The 24,055-nt window shown below is 35.1% G+C and overlaps 1 protein-coding gene across 1 annotated transcript in view; it reads left to right on the top strand.

Annotated features, from left to right (window-relative positions):
* LEPR (leptin receptor) overlaps positions 1-24,055 on the top strand; it is a 46,241-nt gene that overhangs the window by 6,307 nt on the left and 15,879 nt on the right. The window contains exons 4-14 of the mRNA XM_087720785.1: positions 3,442-3,647; positions 6,797-6,942; positions 8,446-8,590; positions 9,376-9,669; positions 9,758-9,875; positions 13,470-13,669; positions 20,346-20,494; positions 20,703-20,862; positions 20,949-21,031; positions 22,189-22,405; positions 23,793-23,975. Of these exons, the coding sequence (XP_087576911.1) occupies positions 3,442-3,647; positions 6,797-6,942; positions 8,446-8,590; positions 9,376-9,669; positions 9,758-9,875; positions 13,470-13,669; positions 20,346-20,494; positions 20,703-20,862; positions 20,949-21,031; positions 22,189-22,405; positions 23,793-23,975 (1,901 nt within the window). The remainder of the gene's footprint in view (positions 1-3,441; positions 3,648-6,796; positions 6,943-8,445; positions 8,591-9,375; positions 9,670-9,757; positions 9,876-13,469; positions 13,670-20,345; positions 20,495-20,702; positions 20,863-20,948; positions 21,032-22,188; positions 22,406-23,792; positions 23,976-24,055) is intronic.

The raw sequence follows: 24,055 nt of genomic DNA, 5'->3' as shown, positions 1-24,055 counted from the left end.
CCGGAGCGGCCAAAAGCCTCTTTCTTAACAGCGGCCAAAAGCCTCTTTCTTAACAGCGGCCAAAAGCCGCTTTCTTTCTTTTTGCCTCACCAGCCATAAACCTCACCGCACGTCACTGGATTTTAATATATTAAATTCAGCTTGGCATGTTAAAACTTTGAATCGAAATTCAGAGGCAGAGGAAGCTCTCATTTTGTGAAATGTGGTCACCTTTCTCCTTCAGAAGGGGAGAAAGGAAATGAAAAGAAAATAAGTGATCGTTATTATCTGCACCATTTGAGCAACCCTATTTAAAGATTGATTGTCCCTAGAATAAAAAGAATAGAACAGTGGGGTTCTTGGTGCTCTCTGGGCCTGAATGTTTTCTTGCAGACATTTCATTACCAAACTAGGTAACATCATCATATCAACCATAGTTGATGCAAGAAAACAACCAGCTCTGACTGCACCAAGGACCCCACAATTCTATCCTGAACTACAAATATTCTTTTCTATCAAGAATAGAACCGTTGTCTAAGAGAAGATAGTAACCATAGAGATCATCCATGCCAACTGACAATTCTCCTACATAGTGTATGTGTGTGTGTGTGTGTGTGTATGTATCTATGTATGTATGTGTATATATATGTTATATTTATGCTGATAAATAAATAAAGGGAGACGAGTATAGATCTATTTCAAGCTATTTAGCTCTCATCAGCTAGCCATACCCTTGCTGGGAATCGAACCTGTGCTCTATTGCCTTTTTGTTACATTTGTTATATTTATGCTAATAAATAAATAAATAAATAAATAAAGGGAGACTAGTATAGATCTATTTCAAGCTATTTAGCTCTCATCAGCTATATATATAATTCAACAAATATATATATATATATATATATATATATGTATGTATGTATGTATGTATGTATGTATGTATGTATGTATATGTATATATATATATATATATATATATATATATATATATATATATATATATATATATATATATATATATATATATATATATATATATATATATATATATATATATATATATATATATATATATATATATATATATATATATATATATATATATATATATATATATTTGTTGAATTATTCATTGTTGCCGGCAAGGAAATGATCAACTGCCTTGGCCTTGCCCTGTTGCTAAACTTATTCACTGCTTAATTTATGTGGGTGCTTAGTTTATTACTTTGACAATCTGCCACAAGGGCTAAGGTGTTTTGTTAGTTACTGCTTCTGTTCACACTGACACTGTTGTTGCCAAGGGCTAATTTGGTCTTTTTATTACACTTCATCTAGTACCTTCCATTTTTGATGCCAAAAGTTAATATATATTCAAAAATGTTTGTTTCATCTGAGAAGTTTTCTAAAAACTTCTCAAAAAAAATATATTTAGAGATGCCAGCCAAAGAAGATATTTTGAACTAAATTTTTTAAAGGAAGGAAAACAAAATAGTATACTGTCAAATTAAAAAAAACCCAGACTTTCCATAATCTAGTCCAAATAATGAACTCAGAAGAGTTTGAATTCTTTTTTTGTAAATTTTTATTTTATTTTATTCAGAACATTAAAATACAAACTCCTAAAAAGAAAGAAAATACAAAACAAAGCAAAACTAGACAAAATAAAAAAATAGATGTGATTAAAAAAATCATACACACAGATCTCATACACATTGATTCAAAAGAGTTTGAAATGAGAAAAGCATATTATATAATTACTTAATAAACTACAGTGTTAGATTTAACACCATGAAGATAACATAAGAATATTTGAGGGATATTAATTTTGATGTTTTAGTGTAATTTTATATTTTGATGGATATAATTTTGAAGAAAAAGCTGAAAAGAGGCATAGCCTTTTAAAAAGCAACAGATGCAATTTTATATTTCTCTTTGCAAGCCTTTTTCCTTGCCTTGTTGCATGTTCTGTTGACATTCTGTTGGTATTATATCTGTACAGACTAAAAAAAAAATTCATCAAGAAAATTATACCTTTTCATTCTGAAAAGATTTCAATAGTATTCGAAGGTGAATAGATCTAATATTATACCAAAATATTATACAAAGGCAACTGTGAGTTTCAGATCCTTCCATTTGTTCCTTCCATTCTTTACCTTTCCCTGGAATTCATTTTCCAAACAGTATGAACTTGTTTTAACTTACTTACATTAAAAAAAAAACACAAAATTGTAATGTACGTTTTGGAGTGCCTGCTCCAAAAGCATGATTTTATGGTTTCAGTCTTTAAAAAGTGTTTCATTCACTCCAGATTTGGTTCTTTAAAGCATCAAACAAACACTTTTTTTTTTGCAGAAAAATAATTTCTCCTTTCCTATAGGATTTTTTTTTAAAAAAATTATATAAAATTTTGTAGTTTTCAAACTTTGCTGTGTAATGGGGGAATTCATCCAGAAAATTCAACCATATGAAGTTTTCCTTTAATACACAATAATATTTTGCAGGAATTTTTGTTTGTGCAAAGTTTGCCCAAATAATTGCCACACGGTGGTTATACTTCTTGGATTCTTTCAAGTTTTTCTACACAAGTGAGTAATAGCAGTATTGGATTTCATAAACTCCACATTTACACAACAACACAATATGTCATCCTCCAACCATGCCTGCTCTATAGTTGAGGTTTCTATCTTCTTACTTCTGTCTTGTGGTTTTTCCTTGTAAAACAATTCAACTTCTGGCCATCTCCAAATTCTTTTCCCTTTGTTAAATGGGGACATTTAAAAATCAGATGTAAAAAAACACTGAAGCAGATTCAGAATTATGTTTTCTCTCCCCGAGTCAAGTTTTATAATTATAGAGAGTTTGTGTTGCCTTTGGATGGTTGGTGGGAATTTTAGCGGGAAGAAGAAGCCACTAAGGTTTGTAATTGTCCCCCCTTGTGGAGTTGCCTGGGCACTCTGCCTCCTTTCTTGTTTCTCAAATCTTTTTCCAAAAGGAAGGTTTTTTTTGCAAATGTGTAGCTGGCCTGCAAGCAAGCATATTTACCCCTTACAGGACAAGACGGGGAGTTCCATTGACTGATCAGTTTGAGACCAGTGAAGATTTCATATTGTGAACATTTTCTTCTAATAAAATAGATGAAATGACTAAAAATGGGATAGTTGCAATGGTACAGGTACACCATCATTCAAATGTTTGTTTTCCATCTGCCATAGGAATCGCTTGATAGTGCTTATAGATATTGATGTAGAAATGAATTTTAATAATACAATTATATAAAATGGCTGCACATTTTTATCATGCCTTTGTATAAGTAAAAATGCTTTGTGGCATTTACAACAGTTTTTTTTCCATTTCTTGCATAAGAAAAATAATGCAAGCAATTTACAGAATTTCTAATAAAGTCCTCTGTATTATCTAGTAAAAGAAATAACAAGTAAATGTCTGATTTTATTTTATTTTCAGAACAGATACATCACTGGAAAATGCTTCCACAAATTTATTAAAGGAAAATTCTACAGTCATTCACTGTAATACTCTAAAATCCCAAAAATATGAATGTCAGGTATCTTCAATAAAACTGAATCATATTTACATTATATGGCTGAAGATCACTAATGGAAATATATTACTGCAGTCACCATTGATGTCAGTCAAGCCTATAGATATTGGTAAGTTTTGATCTATTAGCAAAAACATCAAGCATGCTTGCAAAGCTCTGACAGACTGAGCCAGAATTATTTTTGAAATTCCACAGTAATGAATACAATCTTCGTTTATAGGTATAGATATTATATCATGGCTAAGTCATTCTAAAGGGTAGATTCTCTCAGAACTATGAAGTAATGGGAAAGGCAGCACATAAATCTTTATGTTAAACCCCCTTTTTTTTGCGTTCCAACATGCTTTAATGAGAAGTAAAACAGTCATTCTGTTTAGTGATACTAGTCCTGTATGAATTCCCTAAAATGTTGAATTAGTATTATTTGTTATAAATCTAGCATTCATTGAATATTGTGATTTATATTTTGACATTTCATAATTCTGACACTTAGACTTAATATAAGTAAATTTTAATTATTTAAATTCATAGTATGTTATAAATAAAATTGTATTTTATATTATATTCAAGGAAGAATATATTATTTTTCATAATCCATGATGTGTCACAAAACACATAAATGAGTCTGAAGACTTGACAAGTCAAAGACACCAGTCTTTTCTAATAAAACAATATATTTTCTACTACCTTCTCTTATTAGTATCTTATGATTATATTACTTTGTTGTTTGTATATACACTGAAAACCTATGCACTGGAGACAAATTCCTTGTGTGTCCAATCACAGTTGACCAATAAAATATTCTATTCTATTATAGGGTACCCTTAGTTCAGTGGTGGGTTTCAAAATTATTTAGAACCTCTTCTGTAGGTGTGGCCTGCTTTGTGGGAGTGACTTGCTGGCCATTTGACCAGGTTGGAGTGGCTTGCTGACCATGTGACTGGGTGGGCGTGGCCAACTTGTAAAATGTGGTGAAACTCACTTAACAATGCTCTTGCTTAGCAATCAAAATGTTGGCTCAGAAACGCTGGTATTTGAAGCACGCAAGTCTTAAAGCTGTCAAGTTACAAGACCCTTGTACTCCTAACCCTTTAGAAAAAAAAACCTCAGGGGTGTTCAAACTTGACAGCTTTAAGACTTGTGGACTTCAACTCCCAGAATTCCTCCTTTCGTTCTTCATCTTGATGATGTGTGGACAGGCGGGGGGAGGGAGCTGGAACCGGTTCTAAATGGCACTATAGATTTGTGGAACCTCTTCTATAGAAGAGGTTAGAACTGGCAAGAAGCTACCCCTGCCTTAGTTATACTGCAACTACAACTCCCGGAACTGTTTGTTAGCAATTGTGGAAATTGTAGTTTCAACATATCTTAATGGAATAAATATGGGGAAGTTGATCTGCATTCCTATGAAAAAAATGATGTTTTAAAACATACAATTTCACTATGTAATGCTTTATTCCAAGTGTGAACAGGAAAAATGGGGGGGGGGGACTTTGAGGAGATGCTGACATTCTGAAAGGTTACATTTTAGTAGCTGTGTTAGTATAATGCTTGTTTCATTAAAATATAATTTAGTTTTTTAAATTTTACCTCTATATTATTAAATCAGTGCTTTATATAATCAGATGATGCTTGCATTTAATCTTTCGATACTTTCTGGCTTAATAAGTAGCTGCTTCAAAATTACTCATTGTTTGAACTATTTGGTATTTTATTATAATCAAAAATAGATAGACAATGTTTCTTTATTATATTAGTTTAGTAAATTATTATAAATGTTTTAGAATGAGTGTTTTATATTAGTTATAATATAGTTTAATGTTTGGGAAACATGGTGGAATTACAGGAATTACACAATGTTTCTGTAAATCATGTTATTCAATAGTCAATATTTTAAATCTTCTACTTAGCAGAATAAAAATAGAATTTGTTATAATTCAGTTACATCACTTCAAATGATGCAAGGTTTGGATCTATTTTTAAAAACACGGATTAAGATAACTTTGTTGTGGAATGGAATTGCGAAAGTGAGTTTTGTGATGTTAACTTCTACTTTTAAACTCACTCTTCCAAGGCACAGAATTTCTAGTGGTAGTTAGTTTTTAAAAATAAGTCACATGAAGTGAGATTCTTTCTTTAATACAAGATGTAGATTTGCCCTTGTGTACATTTTTTCAAACAGTAGCTCAGGAATGTTCATATTATAAATCAGTGTGTACTGAATTACTAGAAATTATATGTTACATTAGTTATTGTACATCATTTAACTCGTTTTACAAATACCTTGAATAATTTGTAAATGACTAAATATTTTAATAACATGAATAATGTTTGAATTATGTCAGTTGTATTTTCATATTGTTTGAATTATATTGCTTTAGTATGCTTATTTTCAAAGCAGGATTCTTCAAATAAAGAAATGTAGTTATAGATAAAATTGTAAAATTCAAGAACAGTGATAAAAGTTTAATATTCAAATCAGTAGTACAGAATTATACATCATTTTCTCATAACAGTGATTCAGATAAAATATATATTATATAAATATAATGTATGGAAAATAAATGAAATTATTATAATAAACAGGCCAACTAATGAGATGTATCATACAATATTTAATATTGTAGCTTCTTAAACAAATACTATCAAATTCCATGATTACTTATAAAATAATCTGTATATTGCTTGATACTTGATCTTCAATATCTATATTCCGATTTCAACCTAGCCAGGTGGTAGTTTTAGGGTCAGCATTAATATAAGGGCATATTGTTAAACTTTACATCCCATTGAATTAGAAAAACAGTCATTTATTTGTATTATTCATCTTTTTTTTTTTAAAAAAAAACCAACTTTTGTTCTTTTTCTACCAAATCTATTGCCTGGTATGGGAAATCTTCCTTCCAAGCTTAGATATAGTAAATAATATGAGAATTTTAATTATTACTTTGCTTCTTTTGGCTATTGAACAAACTCCAGCCAAAACTGTTTCAGACCACAACCACAATTCACTGAGGCATATTGTATGTTGAAATTGTTTTGTTTAACTAGAACGTTCTTTCTTGCTTAAGATAAAATTGATTGAAAAAAATGCTCTAGATATTAACTGTGTTATTTAAAAATATTTGAACTTATGCGAATAAAATATTTGTATACACATATAGAGATGATCAAATTAAAAAAAACATTTTAGCAAGTTTCAAATATTACTTTAAATGGAAGTGTTTAAGGCATATTGTTTATCATACTATTTTGCAGTAAAACCTGACCCTCCATTATGTCTGCATGTTGAAATGGCAGATACGGGACAAATAAAAATCTCTTGGTCTCAGCCAGCATCCAAATCCAATTTATTTCTATACGAAGTGAAATGTTTTACAAACTCAACTAAAAGTTTTCAACAGGTGAGACAAATTCGTTATTCTGAGTCTCTTATAAAATAGGTTTAAGAGTTACTGTAAATTTGGCAAGCTTAATTTAACAATCCTACATTTCTTAGAAACTGAAAAATGAACTATGCAATAAAAATGGTTATTTAGTAAATGGAGAATAACACATAGTTTTCTTGAACCTTTGAATTTACATTTGGGAGCAGCAAGATAGAATTAACAGGAAATACATGTTGTCAGATCACTACACAAACCACATGTTTTAGATATTTGTAGCCGGCTTCCATTATGTTTTCATTATAATGGTTTGTACTGGATACCTGTGCATTGAAATGATTAAAATCAACAAACCTAATACTTCAAAATAAAAGGAATTTAATTATGTTTCACTTTCATTGGATTATACATGTAGTCCTTGATTTACAATAGTTCATTTAGTGATCGTTCAAAGTTACAGCAACACTGAAAAAAGTGACTTATGACTATTTTTCACACTTCTGACCATTACAGTACTCTTATGGTCATATTATTTACATTTGGATGCTTGCCAGCTGGTTCATATTTATGATGGTTGCAGTATCCTGGTGTCATATAATCACCTTTTGCAACCTTCTGAAAAGCAAAGAAAATGGGGAAGCCAGATTCACTTAACAACCATGTTAGTAATTTAACAACTTCAGTGATTCACTTAACAAATGTGACAAGAAAAGTCATAAAATGGAGCAAAACTCATTTACCAAATTTCTCACTTAACAACATAAATTTTGGGCTCAATTGTGGGTCATAAGTGGAGGACTACCTGCATTTCATTAGCTCACAATGCAAGCACTAAAGCATACTTTTAAGTGAGATGCAATGGGATTACAATCTACTTTCCCAATTGCGTGCACAAAATACTACTCCTTAGATGTAGTTTAAACCTGTTTGAGATTTGGCATGGAATTGTCTAGGAAGCAAGTTTTATGTGCATATGTGAAAGGTTGCACAACAGAGGTGGTATTTAGCAGGTTCTTACCACTTCTGGAGAACTGGTAGTGGAAATTTTGAGTAGTTTGGAGAACTGGTAAATACCACTTGACTGGCCCCGCCCCCATCTGTTCTCTGCCTCCCGAGTCCCAGCTGATCAGGAGGAAATGGGGATTTTGCTGGAGTGGGGTGGGAATGGAGATTTTACAGTATTCTCTTGCCACGCCCACCAATCCACTCCTACAGAACCGGTAGTAAAAAATTTTTTTGAATCCCACCACTGTTGCACAATCCTCTCTATTTTCATTTTGTATTACTGAATGCATTTTCTATGAACCAAATTGGAAGGGGACAATATCCCCATGAAGTGTATGTATATAACTTTTGCATTCTGGATACATAAACATCAGGTGTTAAAAACAAGAAATAAACCCTTTTTTGTTTTTTATTAGCTTCATTTTATCATCTCTGATTTTATTTTATTTTTAAGTTAATTCAGTGAAAGAATGGCATTATTCTTATTATATTATTTTTTAAAAAACAATTTAATAGGTGGCTGAAATTACCATGGGAACATCGCTGACCATAAATAATGAATTACTCGCATCTTCATATATAATTCAGGTTCGGTGCAAGAACCATAAGGAATTAGGTCTTTGGAGTGATTGGAGCTCACCTTTTATCATGGATCTACAAGGTACATTCACATTAAAATGTTATTAATCCAGAATATTAGTTAATTTTTTGACTGCTTTGAAAAATATAAAGCCACTTGTGTGTGTGGGTGTGTTATACAATTTGAAGTACCTATAGTAAAAACAAAAGTTTAGGTTCAAATTTGCCACGATATAGGCAATTTTATGCATGGAATTATAGTCCATAGTATTTGAAATCAGAGTATCTTTCTTGTAAAAATACCATGGACTATGATTCAAATGAATTTTCAATGTAGTCTTAATTTGGATAAATAGAGATTTTATTCTAAATAGTTGAAATATTTAAAATAAATTTGTATTTGTATAATTTTGAAAATAGTAATAAGTTTGGGGTATTGTCTTTTATAACAAAGGAGGAAGAGAATATGTGATTCAGGGATGTCCAACCCATAGCCCATGGCCTTCATGTGACCCCACAACTTTTAATATTATTATGTGATTTTATTTACATCAACTATATTATATATTTTGTATGTGGCCCAAGATAATTCCTCTTCATTCAGTGCAGCCCAGGCAAGCTAAAAGCTTGGATGCTCATGATCTAATCTGAGGGAGGAGTGGCTTTTTATTGTGTTGAAATGTGAAACTTGATTAATGAGGAAAGAATTATAAAGTAGATTACAAAGTAAGTAATAGCAGTAGACTATTAAAGTAACATGGGAAACGAGTTGTTAAAAATCCCAACATTTGTGGTTGTTTTTATAAAGAATAATGTTATAAGAAATATTTAAAATATTATAATGTTTGTTTCTTTTGTTTGTAATAGATGTCATGTATTTCCCTTCTAAACTCCTAGCAAGTGTTGGAACAAACGTTTCTTTATATTGTGTTTATAAAACCAAAGACAAAATGATCTCATCAAAGAAGATAGTGTGGTGGTTGAATTTAGCAAAAGAAATCTCAAGTAGCCAGTACACTTTTGTGAATGACTACACTAGCAAAGTTACACTTACCAACTTGCCTGCAATGAAGCCTGGAGGAAAATTTCTTTTTAATGCTTTATACTGTTGTAATGAAAATAAGGAATGTAATCATCGTTATGCTGAACTATACATAATAGGTAATATATCAGATTGTTTCTACAAATATAAATGTTAATGACCTCTTATTCTTTGTTCGCATATTCACTAATGCTGTCTTTCAAATAGATGCTAATATCAATATCACATGTGAAACTTATGGCAACTTACAAAAAATGACCTGTTCCTGGTCCATCAACCCAGATCCAATACTTTTGGAAAGTACTTTGCTGTTAAGATACTACAGGTATACGTTCATTTCAATATAGTATTTTTGAAAAGCTATTTCTTTCAGAGCTTGTTAGTACAGGGTTGAGGAAAATCTTATACAGTGATACGGAACTGTTCATTGAAAGAAAGGTTGGATATGATTTAAGTGGGAAAAACTGAATTCTGTGCCCTTTCAAAAAGACTTTTCAAATCTGATAGTCTGAGGTGAGTTCAACTCTCAAAATTTCAGAGAACATGGTTAAACATAATTTAGAATTATCTTGGAATTACAGCATCACTAATTCTAATGGAAGCTTGGGCTAGAAATTGTAGCTTTGACCGGCATTCTTTATTATATTCCCTCATCACTTACAGTATTAGAGCTTAATAGCAGTTTGAGAGCGAATATATGATGCACACATTAAGTTCCCAAATTTTGATTTTTAAACAGCAGAGGTAGAGATATTTTGTGACCCTTTTGATTTTGAAATTCAGCCCTATAAATACCAACATACATTACAATTTTTATTCATGATACTGCTTCTTGCACTCTGGCCATAATCCTTGATGTAATAGTGCTAATTTTGTTGACTTTCTAGAGTAAGGTGACTAGACGTCCTGCTTTTGTCAGGACAGTCCCGATTTTTAACAATTTGTCCCGCATCCCGCGGTGTTTTTAAAAAGTCCTGATTTTTAATCAAGAACACCCCCCCCCCGGTCAATGGTGTCCCGCTTTACCAATGTTAAAATCTGGTCACCTTATTCTAGAGGTGAAAGATATTAAAAAGTATTCAATTTAATAAATTACTAATTGGATTGCAACCATCCACTGCTGACATGTTCCTCCTATCAAGATAATTCATTGCATCTTGGGACATGTCCATATAGTTTCCATGCAATTAAAGATGTGTTTTGCCATTACCTCCTGCAGTATTTTTTTAAATATACCAATCTTGCTGTACCATTGATATTCCATGTAGGTCAAACCAGACACAATCTTGCATAGGTATTGAACCAACAGCAGGTCAACTAGGTGCTACCACTTGCTGAGGCAGTACTTTCCTTTGGGCCAACAAAAATGGCACCATCAAGATATTATAAAATTATTACAAGCTCCATATTAACTTTTTGGTCAAATGGTGATCAACTGTACTTAATCTTATGGAACTTATCCTACTACCCATTTGCAGTTCTCTCTGTTCCTTTGGAGTCACATATTGGCTTTAGTGAAAGCAGTGCCTCGTCAACTTGTATGTAATGGATATGATTCTGTAAACTTTATAAAGTTCTCCACAGGTTTTTGTGCAAATATATAACTCATATGTAAATTTAATGTATGGATATCAGTTTAAAGAACTATCACTTTTTAAAATAACCAGTTTACCAGTTTGGGTAACGAGTTTAATTGTCTGGGGTATGAATTAAGCTACCAAATTTTGTGTTACTTGCAGATTTGATAACCCTAGCTTTATTAATTCAATTCAGTCATGAACATAGTTTGCCAAGATTATTCTTTGGGCTTAGGTTACTTAATCCAACTTTTCTAGGGGAACATAATCTATTAAAGAATGTAACTTACTGTAGTACCCAATGTCCTTGAATCCTCAAGTCTTCCTCTTATACAAAACCTGTCCTTTCTGAAAAATAGTGTTTATTTGTATTTATTTATTAGGAAATGTATTTTTTAACATTTTATGTTGTAAGCCACCCAGTGTCATTGAACACAAGATGGTGGCAAATATATTTCATAAATACATAAATAAATAAATAAATAAATAAATAAATAAATAAATAAATAAATAAATAATCATTCCCTCTATCATCATCGAAGAAAAGGATGAGGAGAAGTGACCCTTGGGTATCTTAATTCTTAATTTATTCTAATGTCAATCAATCCAGTAGTGTGCTTCCTCATCTGCTACTTGTTAGTTCTAAACAACATCTGCTGACCAGAGCTCCTATATAATGTATTCTGGGGCAGATAACCTGGTGGTCAATCACGGAGTGACACTTTTAACAAATAAGTCATATAACATGGTGACCAGAAGCATCCACAGGATCTAATTCTTTCTTGAAAATATTGAAAGCTGCTTTCATAATTTGCCTTCCCTTGATCTCCCTGCGGACATTTCTGGTAGTAACTAAGTGTTGTAAATTCAAATCTGGCTTAACTGTGAAGACCTCTGAACTATCTTGTCTTAGTCATTGTCTCGCAGCCTAATATACTCATAGTTTTATTGTTAAGCTTCAAATACAATTTTGAGCATCTTAGAGGAAAAAAATGACTTTCATTTAAAATCAATAAATTTAGTCTGAGGTCTTTGCCAGGGAAAGGAGTGCGTATTACATTTGGCTTAAGGCTCCTTGGCTCAGTATTGTGGCAGCATTGGATATTAGCTTTTGCAAAGTGCTGTTCAAATCACCTTCCTTTCCTCAATCTCTGTTTCCCATTCTCAAAATGAGATTAATATTGAACTGTTTCTTAGAGTCATTGTGAAGATGAACAAGAATAAGTTTTACAAAGTTCCTTGTGTGCTAGAAGTGATCTCTGTCTCTCTTTTCTAATGGCAATATGGCATATACCCCTTAATTATCTTTATTCATGTGTACACTTTCACATAGAGTGATTATGTCACCAGTCAGTGCTATGGAACCAATAATTCAATTTCCCACCCCTCCATCCCCAAAGTCTACAAAAGAAAGAGAAAACATGAATGAAAGCAAACATATTATGTACCTGTCACTTTTAGTTTTTCATTAACGCAGAGAGAAACTAGATTGATAACAGCAGTTCCTTTCTTTAGTGTGTAGTATCTTGTAGAGACATTTATTCATTTCCTCACAGATCCTATTAGTTATCAGTATCAGCATTCCCACTGATTTTAGCAGGCTTTACATCAAACTGTGAGGCTTATTTTTTTTCCTGGTGAATTGCCAAAAAGTAAATATAAAACTGGATGACCTACCTATTTTCAAAGAGACTCAAAATCTGTGGCTTGGTTAAAGAGGCAATATCTTTCATGACTAATAACAACAATCAAGTAATCAATCATGAGTACACCAGCTGTGTGTACTCAGATTCTGGTAATATGACACATGCCAAATGTCTTCCAGTACTTCACATAATTGACTTCCCATCTGACTGAAATGGCAGTATGGAGAAACTCAGCCTCAAATGTAATGATGAAGCCAGTAGCCTCAGACTTTATAACAAAATGTGTATAGTTAGAATGAGCTTCAGGCTTGTTAGTTCATTAGACTTGATACAATGGTGCTGATGATCTAAAATGAGAAATTCTGAGATGCAAACAGATTTTCCAGGCATTTGCCTAAGGATGTTGTTTACATCTTAATATACTATAAAATATAGCTTTATTTCAGGGAGATATGCTGAAATAACATTTAATGACATATACATTTTATAATTTTACATAAATAAAATTATTTGTTCTAGCTGAGTAAGCTGAAATAGTTAATTCCAACTTTTGTAATTAAAAAATTAATAAACTGCAGGTTATGTGAAGACTACTTTTTATCATTTACATTCTTTTTTATGAAGAAGCTATATTACAGTATTTATGTGATCTCAAGTGCCAGGTTTAAATAAGTACTATTTTTTTGTTATTTTAAGGAATGACATATACTGTTCAGAATCTCCGAGCATGCATTCAGATTCAGAGGTGAAAGAATGCAATTTGCTGAGGAATAATGTTTATGAGTGCATCTTTCAGCCCTTTTATCTTCTGTCCGGATACACTATGTGGATAGAGATTAAGCACTCACTGGGAACAGTTACATCAAGGCCAGTATGTGTCCTTCCAAAAGAAGTAGGTAAGTGAAAGGGATTTCCAACATTGGACTATGGCCTAAATTGATTTGAAGATATCATGGGTCTCCTTCTCCAACTCTTCCTCCAACTCCTCCTTTTTCTTCTTTTTTGTTATCTTCACAGTACAAGAACCAGGGGGAGGGAAGATTGACACGGGCTTGTGTTTTTACATCATACCCCCTTTTTTGGGGGGGGGGGTGCTTTCAAGTCACAGTTGACTCTGACTGGTGCTTGAACAAATCTCAGTAGTATTTTTGTCAAGGCTTTCAGAAGTGGTTTGCCTGTGTCTACTTTTTAGGGCTAAGAGAGAATGACTAGCCCAAGGTCACCCAACTGTCTTTGTGCTTTCTCTCTCCCAATTTCTATCCTGATAACTTAACCACTACACCAAACTGACTTTCTTGTGACAAAGACTACTTTACATATTATAACATACTGTATCCCAAAGAGGCAGAGCCTGAGTTTTGATTTTGAGATGATGGCTGCTATCGTTGAATCTGCATGTTATACTGTACATGTTCAAATATAACTCTTTAAGGGCTTGCAACAAATTTCATTTCCAAAGAAAGGCAGTTTGCAAAACAGCTTTTTAAATGTATCAATGAAAGGGAAATAAAAACTCTAGGTTTTTGCCTCCCTTTTAAGATGTATGTAATGCAGCTAATGCAAGCTGCAACACAACATTCCTTTTAATATGTACCCTGTATTTCAATCTGTAATTATAAAAATGTAATTGCTGCTGCTTACATATATACTATTGGGTTGAATTTTTTCCCTATTTTTTCATATTCCACCTCCAAAGTATTCCTTTCAATTGGCCATTTTAATTATTTGGTCAGTCTATGAGATAGCTGTTTTTATTAAAACTGAAATAAAATTAAATGCATATGAAATTGCAATGAATTATCAGGCCTTGTAATAAACATTTAAAATAGGTTTTCATTTTTAAAATGTTTATTTTATTACATTTCCATGTGGATAGATAGGAAGGTGATGTATAGAACAGATTATTCTGGCTCAAGAATCATATTACAGGATTCAATAACAAGATCATAAGGCCTTGTATAGTCATTGGTTTTGGAGATTCTGTTTGGTTGCAGCTACATATAGGACAAAGGCTGCAGTGTTGTTTGCTCCTTCCACCTTTAAGCAGCATATGAAAGATGCCTCATTTTAACATCAAAAAAGAGGTGTGTGTGTGTATAGGAGTAATTAAACTTCTCTTTGTCTCCAGCTTTACCTGCCTACAGTCCTTTATTCTGAGCATTTTCCTTCTTATGGATCTCCGGTATTATGCATGAGTCAGTCTGCTGGGAAGGTGGTGAAGAATGAGAAAATGGGAAAATGATGTGTTATAAGAGGGGGGGGGGGAGAATACGTATTTACTTTATAAATCTATCCCATTGCCCTCAACAGGCCTGGGATTATGGTTACTTTCTAGTATTGCTGAAGATTAGCAACCATTGCTGTGATTTCCTGAGCAGTTGGAACCAATCATCTTTACTGAACAGGTTTAAACATGTTGCATTTCTAAAAGCCACAAAAAAGAATTGGCTTCCTTATTAAATTATTGTAAAATTTACTTAAAATTAACTTGAAAACAAAATGATTTCTAATTAGATCTTGCATAGGGTGATCAGACGTCCCGCATCTGGTGGAACAGGCAAGCCTTTTCATAATTTTTCCCATGTCCCGGGCTGTTCTAGGAAACCCCTGCTTTATTTTTGGGCTCGCTTGCTCCCCCGCCCATCAGCTGCCGCTAGCTCGCTCGTTAGTTCCCCCATCTATTTCTAAAAATCTAAGCCACCCCATCCTGCCGCTCACTGATTGGCCTGGACTCCAGCCAATCAGTGAGCTGGCTGGGATGGAAAACTTTGAGCATGCCGCATCGTGCTTAAAGTTTTCCATCCCAGCCAGCTCACTGATTGGCTGGAGTCCGCTTAGCACGCCACATGAGTCGCAGGAGTCTCCATTTCATTTCGCCTTCGCAGCCATTTGCTTCACTGGTGAGTAACTGGGAATTAGTAACCTGCGCGGGGTTAGTGAAACAGCCGCCGCTGCCCTCCTCCCCTTCCCTGTCTGCGAGAAAGGGGCCCGCTCGCCAGCCCGCCCACCCTTGGGCTCCGGGGGCATCACCTTCCCAGCGCTGCCGCGCTGGTTCCTTCGCGCCCCTCCCACCTCTCTGCCTCCTAAGACCTCCACGCAAGAGCAGCGGAGCAAACGAGCGGCCACGGCCGTCATTTTAAATGAGGCTCCGCTTGCTGCTCATCCTGCTCCGAGTCTGGAAAAGGGTGCTTTGGCAGGGCTTCCGCAGCGCCCCCAAGGACCACCGTGTGAGGTCGGCGGCAGCAGTGGCTGCTGCTGCTGCTGCTGAGGGCCCTGCATGGGGTTAGTGAAACAGCCGCCGCCGCCCTCCTCCCCTTCCCTGTGTGTGAGAAAGGCACCCGCTCGCCAGCCCGCCCACCCTTGGGCTCCAGGGGCAGCACCTTCCCAGCACCGCCGCTGCCATGCTGCTTCCTTCGCGCCCTGCGGAGTTTCCCTGTGTCTCCCAGGTCGCGCCCATCCTGTGTGCGAGAAACTCTGCAGGGCGTGAAGGAAGCAGTGCGGCAGCAGTGGCGCTGGGGAGGTGCTACCCCTGGAGCCCAAGGGTGGGTGGGCAGGCTGGCGAGCGGGCGCCTTTCCCTGTGTCTCCCAGGTTGCACCTGTCCTGTGTGCGAGAAAGCCGTCCGGGGCAGCTTTCCCAGCCTCCTTTCTGTGCCCCCGCCCCGGTTCCACCTCCTCCTGCTGGTGGCCAACGGGAGAGAAAGGCGGGAGAAAGAGCGAAGGCGACAATGGCGCAGCTCTTCTCCGTCCTCCGCGTGGTTTTGGGCCTTTCTTTCGCCGCCAGCGGGGGATCGCCGGAGACGCCCACTAGTCTGGGCCGCCACTGGGTGAGGCAAGTCGGGGCTGCAACCATCCGGGCCGCCCGCACCTCCGTGCCCACCCCAGACTCCCGTTCAAGAAGTTTTTGCTTGTCCGGGTTGCTCCACAGAGAAAATGATGGGTCTGGGCGGACAGGCGACCTAGTTAGAACTTATTTGGAGTCTGACAGCGCGTGGCTGTATCGTCGGAATGGCGCAAGGACAGGTTGGTTTTTGCTCTTTCTCCTTCACACATTTGCCCGCATTACCCTTCTTTCTTTGCAGGTGTTCCAGGCATGCGTGGCAGTAAATTTAGCTTTTTAATCTTTTGCGTGCGTAAAAGGTCTGAGGAAGAGCTCATTGTCTGTGGGAAAAACTTTGGGGCAAATTCTGTTTAAGCGGTGGTCTCGAGATGCGCAGAAGTAGGGTAGGGAGGGAGGGCAGTGCTAATGGATGCTCTTTCTCCATCGTGATCTCCTCTTTTGATCTGTGACCATGAGCTGTTCCTATTCGCCGTTTCCTTTGTGACGTCTGTATCAGGCGCCGGGCTTAGTTTCCATATCTTAAGAGAGACCGGAGATCACAGGGTTTCTTGTATGCTGCAAGGAGAGGCAGAAGCCAAGAAGAGCCGGGCCCGCCTTTTCGCTACCCCCGTTCTGCCCCGGTCACCGGGGATGGGGACAGCTCTCCGCTAGACTCGCTGCCAAACTGGATGAGGAAAGGGGAAAGCTGTTCCCACCAGCCGAAGTCAGAACCATGCTGTGACCAAAGTTTGGAGAAAAATGGTTTTGTCTCTCTGTGTGTGTGTGTGTGTGTGTTTGATTGAGCGCGGGATCCGGTAAGTGAACTGCGCCTATTTAGAAAAGGTAAATTATTGCAAACATGATCAGTCAAAGATAAGTATGGGGACAGGTTGGGTGGTAGAGAGAAAGTGATAAAAGAGTGGGAGAGAGGAAGAAAAAAGAGGGGAGAGAGACAGAAAGAGACAGAGAAGGAGAGAGAAAGTGACAGAAGAGTGGGAAAGAAGGAGAGAGAAAGAAAGAAAAAGAGAAAGAGGGTAAGAGAGAGAGAGAAAGAGACAAAGAGGAGAGAGAAAGGAGAAGGAGAGAGAAAGTGATAGAAGAATGGAAAAGGAGGAGAAAGAGAAGAGAGACAAAGAGAAAGAGGGTGAGAGAGAGAAAGAGACAAAGAGGAGAGAGAAGGGAGAAGGAGAGAGAAAGTGACAGAAGAATGGAAAAGAAGGAGAGAGAAAGAGAAGAGAGACAAAGAGAAAGAGGATGAGAGACAGAAAAAGACAAAGAGGAGAGAGAAGGGAGAAAGAAAGAATAAGTGAAGGAAGAATGGAAAAGAAGGAGAAAGAGAAGAGAGACAAAGAGAAAGAGGATGAGAGAGACAGAGAGAGAAGAGAGGAAGAGGAAAGAGTAGGAGAGAACATTTCATTTCAACCCTGAGGTGCAAATATTCTCTTTGATTGGTAATTTTATTTGCCCATTTACTATCCAATACTCTCATTTCTCCTTAAGTTCATGAAGAATTCCTTCTTTTTATTGAATTTATCACAATACCTTGAGAACAACTTTTTCAGCATAGCTTTACAGCTATTTAAAATATATAGTAATTTAGGTCAGGTTTTTATTTATAAGTCAATGGTTGCGACCATTTTTCACACTTAGCGACCGTTGCAGCATCCTCATGGTCACGTGATCAAAATTTTGTTTGGCAACAGATTCGTATTTATGTTGGTTTCAGTGTCCCGGGGTGACCTTTTGACAAAATATAAAATTTTTAATCAAGCCCCCGCCCCCCGTCAATGGTGTTCCTCTTTACCAATCTGAAAATCTGGTCACCTTAATCTTGCATCTGCATCATATAGAATAGAATAGGAATAGGAATAGGAATAGGAATAGGAATAGGAATAGGAATAGGAATAGGAATAGGAATAGGAATAGAATAATTAGATAGAAAATAGACTTGGAAGGGAACTTGGTGATCTTCTAATCCAACCCCCTGCTTAGGCAGGAAACCCTACACCATTTCAGACAAATGGTTGTCCAATCTTTTCTTTAAAACTTTCAGTGTGGGAGCATTCACAACTTCTGGAGGCAAGTTGTTCTAACTGTCAGGAAATTTCTCCTTAGTTCTAGGTTTCCCTCCTTGATTAGTTTCCATCCATTGCTTCTTATCCTGCCTATATGTTAATATTTTGGTAACCACTTTTCTTTATATATTACTGTGCAATGCCTGACTGTTGGTCCTGGAAGTATAAAATCAGAAATCCAATGGATTGGCAATTTAGTATTTTTCAGCCAGCAGTCTTTACCAGATTATTATTTTTTAATATTTTTTTTATTTTTTTATTTTCAAAACAAATACAACACATCCTTCTTTACATACTGTAGAAAGTGTATCAGTTGGTTACAAAAAGATTTTCGTGCATCTCTTCCATAGTCAACAAACATAATTCATATTAACTCAAATATTTTAACTCAGATTTTTATACATGTTACCATCATCATACCTCCATTTTCATTTGACTATAATTGTTTAAACGCCCTTCATCATAAAATATACCAAGATTTAATACATAACCACAAACTGGCATTTCATTTACTATTTCTAAAATCCTCCATTAATACTGAATCCTTATGTCCTATTCTAGCTAAATATCCATAATATTTAATAACAAAACTTTCTAATCCTCCTTTCCAAATCACTGTTTACAATTTACATACAGTTTCCTTATGTTGTACCCATACCTATATATACATTGTTATCCTTATCCCTCCTTTATTTAACTATATCCTGTATCATAACATTTCCCCCCTAATAATAAAGACTTTAACTGTATCTAACTTAGTTCTTTTTTATTAACCTTAGTTAGAAGAACATCCACAGTAATGAAAGAGGAGAATTTAAGTCCATAGGTTACAAAGAGTAATAAAAGAAAAAAATAGAAGAAAACTTAATCCATTCATTTTTAAAGCTTGCATAAATTCCATCCATGAAGATAGCATTTAAAAAGTAAGATAACCCACTGTCCAAAAGCATTCCAAATTTAATTCCACCACTTATTTCTTCTGTTCTCCAATTTAAATTAATTTTAAGTTTTTTATAGGCAATCTTTTTTAAAATGGTAAAAATTCCTCACCAGCTGGAAACACTTTCTCTTTCCATATCTTTCGATTTTGGAGCCGCCCCGACTTCATCAGCCTAATGGCTGGATTTTTTTGTTTCCGGCTTGAAGAACTTCTCTTGGATCGATCAGGGACTTTGCGATGTCCCTGAGATCAGCAAGATGTTTTCTTCCTGTTCACTGTCTCTGTGGGACAGTTTAGGTCCGTTTGGACCACCCAATGGCAAAAGTATCAATGACAATCTCAGAGCATTGAGATTGCACATCGTCATGACATTGGCTTCTCCTCTCCAGTCTTTACCAGATTATTGAGAATCTAGAGGTTATATTTCTTCCAAAAATATAAGTACACCAGAAAAACCTTGAAGGAGCCATGCTTTCCTCTGGATTTCAGGACAACTTTAACACAGTGGTTGTGAATTGATTTTAGATTGGGTGAAAAAGAAATACAGATGGAGTTTTTCCATGAAAAGGAACTTTTTTAGGCATTACTGCAATTGCTTTACACTTAAAATATGACAGACATATTTTTATAAATTGCAGGATACATTGCTTTAGTGAAATGCAATAGGGAAGAACCAATGCATAGGTATCCAATAGAGATATTCAGTAAGTCAGCCCAATTTCTTTTGTTTACCTTTCTAGTGAAGCCGTTCTCTCCCTTCAGTGTCAAAGCTGAGATTACAGCGGACACTGGGCAACTGAATGTGAGTTGGAAGAACCCTGAACTTCCAAAGAATGACCTTCAGTTTCAAGTTAGATATGCGACTAGTGGAGAAGACATTAGTTGGAAGGTATGTTCTGTTTTAATGCAAACTAATTAATGCTTTACTGAGGATTCTTCCATTAGTTGTATTAGTGTCTGGTTCATCTTGGGAGGAAAAAGAACAATTTTGGTGTGTGCTTTTTTTCTAGAATATGTAACAGATATCCAATCTTGGCTTTAACCACTCAGAAATTATTTTATTATTATTGGTTAGGTTTTTTTGGTTTTTTTTATAGATTCAGGAAGTTTTGGCTGTATCGGTTACCTCTTTGAGTATTGCTGTACAAGATCCCTGTATAGTTTACATAATTCAGGTGCGCTGCAGGATGAGTGAAGGAATTGGCTATTGGAGTGATTGGAGCAGATCTGCTTATACAGTTGTTAAGGATATCAAAGGTCAGTATGTTACTTATATGCTTTTGGCTATTTTCATTTCGAACAAGTTGCATGTAAACAATTTGAAATATGTGTTATTTTTTCAGCTCCTTTGCGAGGACCTGAATTCTGGAGAGTTATTAATGAAGATCCCATTATGAACCAGAAAAATGTCACTTTGCTTTGGAAGGTAATTCTGAGAATAAGATGCTCAACATCTAATTTTTTGTAATGTTCTATTATTCCTTACAGTTAGATATATGAAACTAGCTAAAAGTGCAATTCCTTTACTGTTAATGTTGGTGGGGTAATAGTCAATATGGCTTTCTCTTTCAATTAGTAAAAATATAATGAAGATATTTTATATATTGTCCTGATTGACATAATTCTTAACATATATTAATCAAGAACCTTTTTTTAAAATAGAAAAGGGGATGTTTTTAAAAATTTGAAGTTTCACAATGTAATTGTTATTATTTACATGCAACTTTCAGAAGTGTACCTTTTTTCCAGGACTATTTTTTGATTAAGCTTTGATTCAGGAAAAAATAAACCCTAGTAGACTTTAATGCTGGAAGTTGCCTTGAAACAGAATTTCTAAATTTGTTTTCAAAAGAGTTAAAGGTAGAATTTTTTGCATTTCTATTTGTGATAGGACTAATTCAGGTTTGCATTGCCTTTCAGGTATACATAATCCAAACATTTTTTTTAATTATCAAAATCAGTGCATTAGCAAATTTATAGCATGATTCTTTAAAACAACCTTTTAAAAACAGATACAACCGTACTTGCAATGTCAACAGTTAATGCAAATAAAACCTAAAGCCAAACAGTTCTTCCTTCTCTTTGCAATATTCTACATGATTTCAAAACTTGCTCCAAAGGATTCCCAGGTCTAAAGATTAGGATACATGGGCTGTTGCAGAGAAGGAGAGAATATTCTCTTGTATGAGCAGAAGTTTGTTTCCATGTCACTGGATTCTACCCAATGCCTTAAACCAAAAACAGTCTGTCTGTCTAAACTAACAAGTGTTTCCAATCAGAATTCTTAGAAATATGGAACCAGCACAGATAGGTTACTAAACTAGAAATCCATCTAATTGCTTTCACACTTTAAAAACTTCTAGTGCACTTTGAAAAAAATCAGTTTAAAATTCTTGATTTCTAAGCAAATTAGTTTAATTTCTGACCTAATTGGCTACATAAGACTGTGAAAGTTAACATTTGTAGGAATTGAATCAAATATCTTCTCCTGTATGATTATTATTTTAAATCTAAACTTTAGTTTCAACCACAATACAAAATATTAGATATATATGTATCTAATATATATGTATCTTTTTACAGCCACTGATGAAGAATGTTTCTTTATGTAGTGTTCTGGACTATGTAGTAGAACATAATACCTCAGAAAATATTGTTTGGTCTGACTATATAGAAAATGACACTACTTACACTTTTTCATGGTCTGGAGATACACATTCTGTTAAAATTCTAGCAATCAACTCAATTGGACCTTCCTCTGTAAATTTTATTTTAACTCTTTCACAACAAATAAGCACAGGTAAGAGCAACCATTTTAGATTCTTGCTCCCACTTAACTCTTTTAATGTATGACTATACTTTTAATAAAGAAGGTATTTAGAAACTATTAATCTTTTGGAAGGTCCTCCATTCCAAAAAGAGGGTAGTAGTATTTCCAACCAAAATCTTGAATACATTTATTTTTATTTTTTTGCATGCTGGAATGCTGATACATGTACTGTATATAAAATAGCCAAAATATATGGACAGTGTTCTTGTTAAAATTATGCAGTGATCTGCATTTTCCTCAGCCAAGGACCATATGTCACTTTTGGATGGCATGCAGAAGCCACAGTCCAACATTGTGTGCAAAGTGACAATGGAGTCATAATACATTAAAAGAATGAATGCAGTTGGATGATAAAGTTTTTATCACTTTATCAAGCAATGCAGATATTAGGCATTTTATTTGGTTCCACCACAAAACCGCGGAGGACAAAATCGCGCTTGACGAAAGCGCGCATTTGACATCATCACAGCGCGACGAAAACATCGCGCTGTGATCAAAAAATGTAAAAATAAAGCGAAAACCTTACCCTAACCCCCCCAAACCTAACCCTAAACCTAACCCTAAACCTAACCCTTAACCTAACCCTAAATCTAACCCTAAACGTAACCCTTAACCTAACGCTAAACCTAACGCTAACCCTTAACCTAACGCTAAACGTAACCCTAACGCTCTAAACCTAACCCTAACCCTTAACCTAACCCTAACCCTAACCCTAAACCTAACCCTTACCTTTATGTGAATCGGCTTGCTTTAATTTTAATTTTATTTCAATTTTTAATTTTTTTCATCGCGCTGTGATGACGTCAAATGCGCGCTTTCGTCGAGCGCGATTTTGTCCTCCGCGGTTTTGACGGGTCACGTTTTATTTGATTGTCAAATTGTACCCATCATTTTGACATGTTTGATTTTCTTCTCTCCACTGATGCCCTCCAGAATAGTGGAGGAGGCAAAGCGAGATCTACATTTTATTTATGAAATTATATTTATATTTAATAAATATTAAATATTGTTGACTATAGTCTCTGATTATGTTTTAATACCATTTAATTACAAAAAACAATGAAGTATAGCTATTTGTACATGTGGCCAGGGAGATTAAAGGTTTGCTGATCTAAATTTGATATTTTTTTATCCAAATAAATTTACTTGTATTATACATGCAAATTAAACTTGTTTCCCCTAATTGGAAATCTAGTAATATTATTCTTTTCTTTACTTATGGAGTTTACAATATTTCTAATCTACAAAGTAAAATGAAGTAATTTTGTATTTTCTTTTTAAGAGAGTGTCAGTGAATTCTTTCTAATTTTCTATCTGATTACCATTTTTTGTTTCTTTCTTGATTGATTTGAGTTAGTAAACATTGTGCAGTCTCTGAATATTTACCCAATGAACAGCAGTTGTGTAATAATGTCCTGGATACTTTTGCCTATGGATTATGTGGTTACATCCTTTGTAATTGAATGGACCAATCTAAATGGAGAAGAACAAATTAAATGGATAACAGCTCCTCCTAATGTTAGGAGGTATCATATATTTGGTGAGTTTGAATATGAAAATATATGTTTCTGTGGGTTTTTTTTGTTGTTGTTACAACAATACTTACGTTGGAAGAAAAAA

Source organism: Thamnophis sirtalis, unplaced genomic scaffold (assembly GCF_051295495.1).
Source record: "Thamnophis sirtalis isolate CommonGarterSnake01/CBP01778 unplaced genomic scaffold, rThaSir2_p1.2 scaffold_7, whole genome shotgun sequence".
NCBI lineage: Eukaryota > Metazoa > Chordata > Lepidosauria > Squamata > Natricidae > Thamnophis > Thamnophis sirtalis.
The sequence above is the reverse complement of the archived record's forward strand: the minus strand, read 5'-3'. Positions and strand labels throughout refer to the sequence as shown.